General features: G+C 42.8%; 1 protein-coding gene across 1 annotated transcript; it reads right to left on the bottom strand.

Moving 5' to 3' along the window:
• Positions 1-471: 471 nt before the first annotated feature.
• LOC136463395 (sm-like protein LSM2) lies at positions 472-5,265 on the bottom strand. The gene is made up of 4 exons (XM_066462394.1): positions 5,126-5,265; positions 4,818-4,858; positions 4,572-4,730; positions 472-825 (listed from the first exon to the last, which is right to left on the bottom strand). The coding sequence occupies exons 2-4, from the start codon at positions 4,818-4,820 to the stop codon at positions 706-708; spliced, it is 282 nt and encodes a 93-aa protein (XP_066318491.1). The 5' UTR covers positions 4,821-4,858; positions 5,126-5,265; the 3' UTR covers positions 472-705.
• Positions 5,266-11,897: the final 6,632 nt, after the last annotated feature.

Genomic DNA, 11,897 nt, shown 5'->3' with positions numbered 1-11,897 from the left:
CCGTCCTCTCCGTCGTCAAGTGCGCAGCAGCCACGACTCTCGGCTTCTCCATCCCGAGCCTCACAATGGGTGTCGTCATTGCACGAAGGAGCCCACACTCTTCCACGTACACTGGCAAGGTGTCGCTCTAAGACACACTCCTCACCACCAACTTGGATCTCCCCAAGTAGCTACCCCACGTCTGCGTGAGCCTGTTCGATTGGCTGTGGCTTGTCGTAAACGATCGTAAATTTCCAGCTGAAACAGTATTTTTTTCTCACACAACGAACCATCCAACCGAACAGGCTGTCGAATCTCCCCACGTAGCTACCCCACATCTGCGTGCTCGGCAATGTGCCGGGGTAATTTGTCTTTTTCCATGGCATGAGTAGTGAGAACAGAATACTGAAAATAGAAAATGAGAGAAATTTCTCGGTTCAAAACAATTCGCATGCTCAGAGTCAAATTTCCAAAGACGTGTGAATTGGTGTAGAGAGGCACACGTATTAAGGGTTAAATATCAAAATTTCTCTGATAGGTCACCCAACCTGGAATGTCTATCACGGCAAGTACCACTGTACCAGGAAACTAACTAGTGGATAACTGAGTGGGGGTGTTCGGCCACTCAGCGTCTGTGCCTACACCACCACCATGCATGCATGTTTCGTACAATCAGATCAGGGTCCAGGGGGAAGCAGCTGGTGAGGGCCGGTCCGGCGGTGCCGATCAGCCTCCGCGTGCCTCCCTCCTGGTGGCGTCGTGGAGGATGTCGATATCCACACCGTCCTGTGGGAGCAGCACGTACCGCACCACCGAGCCCCTGATGAAGCAGTTCCTCACTGATAGCTGCCAAAGGAAAATGGTTTGAGCGTTAACAGCATGTTCAACATCAATAATTCACTATTGCTTGCTAAGCTTGGTTAGTGCGCCTATTTTTTTTCTTGTATAGAAAACAAATACAATGGATGCTCCCAGTAGCGTACTCACAAAAGGATGCATCGCTAGTGTGAGCATTATATAGTGCATTCACCGCAGACCACAAAAAAGGGGATATTCTTAAACGTCTACCCATAGAATATGGTATAGGATAGGAGTATATAAAGATTGCTTTGCTTTGAGAATACTTCAAGCATCTTGTACGTATGAAAACCACACTTCAGCAATGCTACACACTATGTGTTTATGACAAAACAGTATTGTTCCCAACAAACACCCACCTGCAGAAATATAATCCAATCAACTTCAGTAGCCCAAACAAAAGGCTAACTAAAACAAATGCCAACTAGAACTAAATATCAGCACCGTACCTGCCAACAGCACTAATTATTAAGGTCCCACACAATACACCCATAAGTAGTGCGTCAAAAGGAGAATCCAGCACATATATCAACTTCACAGTGTTTAGAAAGTAGCAACTACAAGCCGATTGAGCAGCAACCCACATCAGCATGGTTCTCATAATATTTCAAATGCAAATCACTTAGGACAGACACAGTTTACAAAGTGAAGACAAAGCACATTCAAAGAAAATATAATATTTCAAATAGAGATAAATATATCATTGTGTGACTACTAATAAAGAGTTATTTGTTTAGCTGGTTTGAAGGTCAGCGTTGGGGGCGATTGGCACTGGCAGAGAAGGCGGTAGCGGGAGTGACGATGACGTTTACGAGTTAGCAAGGTCCCCAATGAGCAGCCCATTGGAGGAAGCAGAGGGCACAGTGGGGGTGGCAACCGAGGTGCCGCCTCCATCGAAGGCCACTGCTTCCGTCATATTCTTGTTAACTCAAGGGCAGTACAAATCATTTCCCCCTCCTCCAACATATTCTTGATGAATCTCTATCTCTACAACTAAAAAGCCGCTGGGCAAGTTACCTTCTCTTCCTGTGCAAGCTACTTTTTGATCGAATGTATAACTTATGTTGTTAGTGAAATATTGAAAAGGAAGAAACTATCTATAAATTTGCTTTGATTTTGGAAGTGCTGAACAATTGAAGCTTGGTACAATTTTCCTACTTACCAGTGGAGCATATCATGACTCATGAGTTAACATATTTTCCTACTTACCAATGGAGCATAGACTATTTTGATGTTGGTCAACAACAACAACAACAACAACAACAACAACAAAGCCTTTAAGTCCCAAACAAGTTGGGGTAGGCTAGAGTTGAAACCCAGTAGAAGCAATCAAGGTTCAGGCACGTGAATAGCTGTTTTCCAAGCACTCCTATCTAAGGCTAAGTCTTTGGGTATATTCCATCCTTTCAAGTCTCCTTTTATTGCCTCTACCCAAGTCAACTTCGGTCTTCCTCTGCCTCTCTTCACGTTACTATCCTGGCTTAGGATTCCACTACGCACCGGTGCCTCTGGAGGTCTCCGTTGGACATGTCCAAACCATCTCAACCGGTGTTAGACAAGCTTTTCTTCAATTGGTGCTACCCCTAATCTATCACGTATATCATCGTTCCGAACTCGATCCCTTCTTGTTTGACCGCAAATCCAACGCAACATACACATTTCCAAGACACTTATCTGTTGAACATATCATCTTTTCGTAGGCAACCATTTTGATGTTAGTCAATTAAAATAAAATTGCAGCTGTGCAATATGTTGGAATTTCTATACTTGATCGGGGGTGTTGCACAATATGTGAACTCTTTGTTTTTTTAGGAACATTGACTGGTTGCTAGCATGTGAGGCTGTTCGTTGTCTTGGTACTTCTGAAAAATTGAAGGGATTAGAAGGACCTGGTTGCAGGAGCACATGCTGACGACATTGGATATCAAATGTCGTGGGGCAGACCCTAGTGCCGGAGGCTCCCACATGAGTGGGGTCTAGGGAAGGGAAAAACCGAGGCAAGCCTTCCCCCCGCAAAATCTGCAGAGAGGCTGCTTCGAACCCGTGACCTGGTGACACGGCATGAAAAGTAGTGGGAAAATGACTCTTTGTAAGAGGACTCTCAGCTTTGCAAATAAATATTTCTGTATTTGTAAGTTCTATGTGAATTCCGCTTCATACATATTTTGTTTGCACTATCAGTCAATTTGTTTGGTCTGGAAGGTAGGTTGTCACTCACAATTAGAGTACTCAGTATTTCAAGATTGTGCAAAAGACATCATGGTTTTATCACATCTCCAAAGTATGAACTAGCATTGGTGACTTGGTGTCTTGTTTCCCAAAGGAATGATAATTATTTTGAGTGAAGTGAAGAAAATTGTATAATATGTGCTAGCAAGAGTAATTGTTTTCTTCACCTTTTGATACATAAATCTTTACCTGTGCATGTATCCCGATACGTAGTTACGTTAGCAAATTCACTGGATATGCTGTCTAGCTCTCTAAATTGCAAGCTAATGTTTAACAAAACATTGATAACTACTAAAGTGTATTTATTTTTGAACCATCAGATTGAGCAATCTCAGTTGAAACCGGTATCCCTGGAGCCATGGAGTAGTGGAAGGATCTAATCACTCCGTTAGCTGCTTTTATATCCTAGAAGAAAAGCAAAATGAGAGCTGCAACCATGAATTCCTGCAGCATGGCATTGTTTCTCTCACTGCATTAATTTCCTTTGGTTTAGCATGATATTACTGATTTGCTCGTATAACGGTGGACTGGTAGGTAGTTATTTGTTGATAATCGATAAGGCAGCTCTTTAGGTATGCCTCACAAGACTGTTTAGCTTTATTTGTAACACTCAACTCTAAATCAAAATCAGGAGGAAATTGCCCTTTTCTCATTTTTTTAACCACTATAAAAGTAAAAGGCTGATGTTGCATATCTTGGTGATGGACACAATTAATTAGTTATTCCAACAAGAACAATCTCGGTGGTGGACACAATTATAATTAGTTATTCCAACAAGAACAATTCTGAAAATGAGTAGAATATGATTGGGTTAATCTTGTTGGATCTGATTTTTTTTCTTAAAAAAATTGCATGAAAGACATCAAGCTGCACATTAACATGAATCCTTGCATCTTGATTTTGGCATCATGAGATCTCTTCAACCAGAGCAAAGCAATAAAATTTTCTATGGTTCACATTGCAATGCATGTGAACTAGATCATTTAATTCAAAGCATGGTAACAGTTGTGTTAAGCCCTGTTTGGATTCATGAGCTGCCATTCTGCTATTAGCTGGTTTAGTCCAACTAGTGAGATAGTTGGTAGTTGGTATTCAGTTAACAATTAGCTAGCCTATTACCTGGACCCGTTTGGATTCAAAAAAAGCTAATTAATAGCAGCTAACTATTAGTTCTATGGGTGGGCCTTAGTACTGAACCATTTTATTAATTTTGTTTGCCCGTAGCAACGCACGGGGCATTAGCTAGTTTGTAGAACATAGGAACCTTCCACCACACTCAAAGATGTTAGAAAAGGGGAGTAACAGCTACTACTATGGCCTTCCCCAGCAGTTTCCCACCAAGTCGATATCAAACAAGGATGAACATTAAACAACCAAGGAAGGAGCAACAATATAGTAGCCTACAAATTCTAACCGATAGGATTAAGATGAAGGGCATGAATACTGTGCTAGCATAACAATTAGACACCAAAAAAAAAAACAATTAGACACAACAACAGGCATACCATGTGGGGATACTTGTCCTGATCGACAACACGGGTGTTCTCGAGCTTGATGTTGAGGTACTGGTCAACAGAGTGGAGCGTCCCACGTATTGCCAGGTCATTCTTGAGCTCCACTGTCACCTCCTTCCCCACGAGCTCCTTGAAGTAGGAGAAGAACAACTGCAAAAGAGGAAAGGTGCATCAATAGAACTCTGGCACAGCTCTAGCAAGAAGCAAATCATCAGTACATAAACGAGGAAATATTACCATAGTGGCTCTTGGTACTGCCTGCTCAGTTCAGTCGACCCCTGAAAATCAGTACAGAATTAGCACCCAAATTCCCGACCAGAGCAAATTCTCCACCGCCCGCCCCCCCCCCCCCCCCCCCCCCCCCCCCATTCTGTCAACTAGATGACAGGGAAAGACGGATCTAGTATAGGATATGAGCATAAATATGTACGCGCGATAATTTTCTTGCAAAAAAAACGAAGCTGGTGGGTATAATACATATTACTCTTGCAAAAAAAAAATTGAAGCGCATAAATATGTGTCCGGAGAGGAAGGAAGATGCGTACCAGATGAACGCTCGTCGCCGGCGAAGACCTAGCCAAGGGCGGCGCCGCTCGACCAGCCGTCACCGCCAGGAAACAAGGCCACGAGAGAGTACAGGGCTGTGTATCTGAGGAATTTCCTATCCGTAAACGGGAGGAAGAATAGGCGAGCAGGCTTTAGCCCAACTAGCCAGCCCGCCGTCCGCCGACTCTTGGTACTGCCTTCGCGGCCCGCCTCCATTAAAGGCCCGCAACCTTAATTTAGCACTAACACATCCTTAGCGGAGCACCACACAATCACTTGATTTTATCATTTGTATAAATATTCCATAATCTTACATTGAATATTTTGGCTAATAAATAAACTCTAATTTTAAAAGTTTTAACAAAAAAGTTTTAAATTTTGTCAAGCACTACAACTTTGATATAGGATCTATCTCCATACGAGATTGTTTGAAAAAAAATAAAAAAAATTGAATATCAAAATTTCAAATTTTAAAATAAAATTGAAACATAAAAAAACTTCAATTCAAAAACTTATCAGTAGAAAAAAATGTAGATTAGGTTGTTCACTGCAACTTTGGTATTAACTATGAGAACATTTGAGGTCATTAAGAAATCTAGAATTTTGAATTTCAAAGTCTATGAGCTTAAAACGCATATTTACGACTTTAAATGACTTCAAATTATAAACTTTTAAACTACAAAGTTATAGATTATATTGTGAAGTACAACTTTGCTGTAAACCATGTCAACATACGAAGTTGTTTAAAAATTTTAAATTTCACATTTTAAAATATGTAAACTTAAATAATATTTTGGACTATAAACAATTTTAAATAAAAAACTTTTCAACTACAAAGGTGTACTTCGAGAGCTACAATTTTTATATAAAGTTTGTCTTCATACGAATTCATATGAAAAAATTATCATTTTTTTATGCAACTATTCATAGAGACGAACATCTTAGGGCCTATTTGGTTTATAGGATTTTCAAAGGAATTCGAGAGGAATCAGAATCCTATAGTTTAAAACACTGTAGCAACATTTGGAACGGAGGATTCGTGAGTTCCTTTCCAGAGGAAAGGCTCCCGCAGACGCTCGTTTCAAAGGAAAAAAAAAGAATCCACTCAGATCTCTGGTTTTGATTTCCTTCGAGCCGCGCAGTGTTACTTCCTGCGTTTTTCCTGTGTTATAGATTCATGCGTTCCAAACACCCCTTCTAGTTATTTTCCGTGTTTTTCTTTTCCTCTGTTTTACCACTACACACTCACCCAATTGCTGTGTTTTTTTTTCTATTTCCGTGTTTTTTATTCTTGCGTTCCAAACAGGCCCTTATGATGTACACCTCTGTTGAAAATTATTTTTAGAGATGGATGCTTGGAATGGCTTTCTTTGTTAATAGCGATTTTTAGAGATGGACATCTTAAGATGCCCACATCTGAAAATCAATTTACAATCAATTTATAGAGACATGCGTCCTAAGGCGGTGCATATGTTAATCGGTGATTTTCAGAGGGAGTCGTCTTAGGTCGTCCGTCTCTGTAAATGATTTTCAAAGGCTGGCATTTTCGTAGAGGCTGTTAGAGACTATTTATGGTACCTGTGGCTAGATGTGCTCGCCTCTATTAATCAGAGATGTTATCTCCTAAATCGTTTTTGTGGTAGTGGGTGCCAGAGGCATAGGGTGGTGGCCCCGATGACGACGACAACCATGTGCGGCGGCGTCGGTCGGTGTGGCGGCAACAATGCGCGCAAGTGGCTATATGGGCTCGGTGGCAGTGGCACGGATGCCACGGGGTAGTGGGCCTAGTAGCGACATCGACGTGCAGGCGGCGTCGATCGGTGGAGCCGCGGTGGCACATGCAAGGGGCTACGGGTCCGGTGGTGGCAACTGCGCTAGCTACAAGCGTGCGGTTCCAGTGGTGGTGGCGGCAGCGGACGGAGCTATGGTCGACGGCGGCGGTAGACGATGGAGCTTTTTTTTTTCTTTTGGAAATGGGCAATGCTGCTGGTTATTTACCCAGCCGTGCTATCCAACTCTTCCATTGTCAATTGCTCATTGCCCGCTCTAAAAACCGATAGTGACGGAGTTTTATTAGTCAGTAGCGTTTTTGACTATTTTGACTTTTGAAGTAGTGGATGCATGTGCACCTGTTATGGATTCACACAACACGTGTCTATGTATGTGCATCCAACACACAACACGTGTTTATGTATATGCATCCAACATATGAGAGAGTTGTATTTTCTCTTTTTAACTACTCCTATTAAATTTAAGTTGAATTTTTCCTTAATTTGCGGCCTCGAGGTTTGAGCAAGAGTTAGAGGGATTATTTTATTTTTAATCCTTTTTTAAACAATATTTTAATACTAATCCAAAAATATATATTTGCAAACGTGACCCTTTTGGTCGCGCCAACGCGACTAACGCGACTGCACCACTTTGTCGTGCCACATGCGCTGGCGTGACGAGGGGCGCCACGGTGGCACGCATCGTTGACCGGAGCTGACGTGGCGATCCGTGAGGCCCTCCTTGTCGCGCCAGACGGGCTGGCGCGATAGGGTCATATACGATATGGCCAGCCCGACCCATTTTCCTTTCTTTCGCTCTCCCTCTTCTTCACTCCGCGCTCTTGGGCGCCGCCCCCACCCCGCGTCCCGGCTGCCCTAGCCACCTGAGCTCACGTCACCAGCGAGTTGAGCGGCTGCTCCTGCTACCCTCTCTCTCCCTCTCCCTCGTGTGGCAAGGGAGCAGCACCAGGGGGAGCAGGCGGGCTCCCCGCGTCGTCGGCGCGCCTTGTCGCGGCGGCGCCGCCGGCGAGGTTTGTCCCAGCGTGGTCTGCGACCTCCCTGCTCCGTGCACTCAAGTACACCGCCTGGTTGATCTTTCCACTCTTTTCTTAATTTCTTGCCTCATGAGTTTGAAGACTAGGGTTAGGAAATTAGGGATGGTGACAATTTTTTGATCGTTGCTTGTTAGTATTTGATGCGTAGATTAGGTTTAGGATATACTCTGCTCGTAGATTGGATGTAAACTACGTGTTGCATGGACTTTGGTAGTTGGTGCATGGTGGATTTAGATCGGAATGTTTGTTGCCTTTGTTGACATCACTGTGAAGTTTTTGTTATTGTAGTGTATTAGTGAATGGATATGATTTATTTTCGAAATGCGTAGTTCTTGTGTTGTTGATGTATTGGTTCGTATTTTGTAGATTGATTGGTTAGTGCAATTATTTCATGGTGGCAAAGTGAAAGGAAACAGGGAGTTCGAAAGCATGCACGAACATGTTGAGTTCTTTAGTGGACCTCCTACCTTTGATGCTTTTGTTAGCAAGTGTCGGGATTAATTTGGGTGGCCACTAAGCTTGAGAGGTAGATTTGACTGTGGGAAGAAACGGGCACATTATGTGTTGATGTCTTTGTTATGTGAGGACAAATGGAAGAACTACATAGAGGTTGTCAAGAGTAGCAGTGTTAGGTGCTTGGAAGTTGTTGTGGAGAAGGGGTCTAGCCAAAGTGTGGTGGCTGTGGATGATAGTGTTGATGTGGAGCCCGTAGAGAACCTTACCCAAGTGAAAGCTCTAGTTTGGTTTTGGTGAATTGATGAAACCCTGAGTGCTAACCTAGTTTATCAAGTGATCATGATATAGGTAGCACACTCCAAGTTGCGAAGCAAACAAAGATCATAACATGATGAAGATGATGTCATAGTGATGATTAAGTGTTTGGACTTGGAAAGAAGAAAGAGAAAAACAAAAAGCTCAAGGCAAAGGTATAAACCATAGGAGCTATTTTGTTTTGGTGATCAAGACACTTAGAGAGTGTGATCACATTTAGGATTGATAGCCGTACTATTAAGAGGAGTAAAACTTGTATCGGAATGCGGTTATCAAAGTGCCACTAGATGCTCTAACTCATTGCATATGCATTTAGGATCTAGTGGAGAACTAACACCCTTGAAAATGTTTGTGAAAATATGCTAACACATGTGCACAAAGTGATACACTTGGTGGTTAGCACATTTGAGCAAGGGTGGAGAAGTTAGAAGTGAAAATGAGTTAATGTCGCTGGTTATACAGTGACCGGACGCTAGACCTCTGAGGAACCAACTCGTCCGGTCATGTGTAACAGTGAGATGCTGGCATTGGTCATATGACCGGATGCTGGGTCGCTCAGTGACTTGACACTGAAGGGCTGCATCCAGTCGTGTTGTCGATCAGCACAGTGATTAGGGTTAAGCACCGGACGCTGGGCTGTGTCCGGTCAAGCTTGACCAGACGCGTCCGGTCGGCAAAAACATGTTTTGGACCCTTACTGTAAACGATTGGACGCTGAGGGTCCAGCGTCTAGTCAACTCTGTCGGAGCGTCCGGTCAACATGTTGACCATTGAGATCAAACGTTCACTATTGAACGCAAGAGACACGTGGCCGCCATCAGGCGACCGGACGCTGAGGAGCAGCGTCCGATCAGTAGGACCGGAGCGTCCGGTCACCCCGATCAGTGCCCAGTGAAGGGGGTACAACGGCTCTATTTCGTGGGGGCTTCTATTTAAGCCCCATGGCCGGTCGTAGCTCACAACTCTTGGACATTTGCATTGACATAGCAACCTTGTGAGCTTAGCCAAAGCCCTCCCACTCATCTCCATCATTGATTCATCATCATAGTGAGATTGGGAGTGATCCAAGTGCATTGCTTGAGTGATTGCATCTAGAGGCACTTGGTGTTCATGTTTTGCTACGGATTTCGCTTGTTACTCTTGGTGGTTGCCGCCACCTAGACAGCTTGGAGCAGCAAGGATCGTTGAGCGGAGGGTGGTGATTATCTCTGGCTCCGATCATGGTGATTGTAAGGGGTTCTTGACCTTTTCCTGGTGGAGCGCCAAAAGGTACTCTAGTGGATTTCTCGTTGCTTGTGTGATCCTCATCTTGTGTTGGTTGTGCGGCACCCTATTGAGGGTTTGGCGTGTGAAGCCAATTAGCGCGTGAACCTCCAAGTGAGTGAATCGCCACAACGAGGAGTAGCTTGTTGGCAAGCAAGTGAACCTCAGTAAAAAATCATTGTGTTCATCATTGATTCTGAGGTGATTGGTCTTCATTATTATTCATCCTTGTGATTGATTGGTTTATTCATCTACATGGCGGTATAACCTTCTTGATCACTCTCTTTACTTTACCGCAAACTAGTTGACAAGCTCTTTTGTGTAGCTAGTTGTGAGAGCTTGCTTGCTTGGTTGGTGTGGCTCTTTAGTTAGCTTTTGAGAGCACACTAACATAGGATAGTGTCATAGCAATTATGTGAATAGACACTATCTAAACTAGAATTATGGTAGGTGGCTTACATTTTGAGTAGGCTAGCGCAACACTTGCTTCGCCTCATAATAGTCTAACCATTTTATTAAGTGTTGTTGTAGAAATTTTATTAGGCTATTCACCCCACTCTAGCCATTAGGACCTTTCAATTGGTATCAGAGCCGAGGTCACCGTTATTTGAGGCTTAACAACCTTCGGTGTTAAAATGGCTCAAATCAACAACACCAAAAAGCCACCCCAATTTGATGGCTCAAATTATTCTTATTGGAAGTCAAAAATGACCATACATATCAAGTCAATTAATAGAAAGGTGTGGAAGGTGGTTGAAACCAAAGGTGAGATTGGTGATCCGGAGAATCCCACTGCCGCCGAAGAAGTGCTTCTCCAAAACAATGACATTGCTCTAAGTGCCATTCATAATGCAATTGATGTGAGAACATTTGAGCAAATCAAGAATATTGAGATGGCTCATGAAGCTTAGAAGAAATTAGAAGAATCATTTGAGGGCACTCAAGCTGTGAAGGGTGCAAAGGCATATATTCTCAAAGAGAAGTTTGCAAGCTTCAAGATGAAGAAAGATGAGAGTGTGCCGGACATGTTCCATCGGATGGAAGTGATTGTCAATGATCTCAAGGCACTTGGTGAAAAGATAGAGGACAAGGACTTCTCCAATAAGTTCTTAAGATGTTTGCCCGCAAGATTTGGCATGTTGGTCACCTTACTAGTGAGGACCAGTTTGAACACAATGACACCAAACCAAATCTTGGGAGATATCATGACCGATGATGCTTATAGAGATGATGATGAGAAGGAAGAAAAGAAGGAGAAGAAAGATGACAAGAAGAAGATCATGTCATTCAAAGCTACATCATCAAAGGGCAAAGCTAAGCAAGAGACATCAAGTGAAGAAGATGAATCTTGGGATGATGATGATGATAAAAAGATGGCTCTCTTTGTCAAAAGATTTGGTAAGTTCATAGTGAAGAAGGGCTACCATGCAAGAAGAAAGAAATCTTCATTCAAGAACAAAGAAGAGTTAAGAAGGTGCTTCAAGTGTGGAAGCAAAGATCAACTTGTTGCTCAATGCCCATACAATAGCGACAATGATGATGACAACAAGAAGAACAAGAAGAAGGACAAGAAGGAAAAGAAAGAAAAGAAGGACAAGATGGTGTTCAAGAAGAACAAGGGTGGTTCATATGTAGTCACTTGGGATAGTGATGCTTCCTCAAGTGATGATGATGATGATAGTGATGATAACAAGACCACCAAGAAGAAGGTTCTTGCAAGCATTGCTATCAATGAGAAGCCTTCTCTCTTTGAATCTTCATCATGCTTCATGGCTAAGGCCACTAAGGTACAATCTTGTGATGATAAAAGTGATGAAGAATATGATGATGATAATGAATATGAAAATGAAAATGATAGTGATAGTGATAATGATAAACCTACTAAGGATAAATTATTTGATATGCTAGAAGAT

Source organism: Miscanthus floridulus, chromosome 7 (genome assembly GCF_019320115.1).
Source record: "Miscanthus floridulus cultivar M001 chromosome 7, ASM1932011v1, whole genome shotgun sequence".
In the NCBI taxonomy this organism is placed as follows: domain Eukaryota; kingdom Viridiplantae; phylum Streptophyta; class Magnoliopsida; order Poales; family Poaceae; genus Miscanthus; species Miscanthus floridulus.
Note: the sequence above shows the minus strand (reverse complement) of the source record. Positions and strands in the feature narration are given on the sequence as shown.

What these genes read in the sequence shown, in the direction of transcription:
- LOC136463395 (XM_066462394.1), bottom strand. An exon ending in AGGACAAGTATCCCCACATG is followed by an intron (nt 826 to 4,571) that starts GTATGCCTGTTG and finishes TTCCTTTGGCAG; the next exon opens with CTATCAGTGAGGAACTGCTT.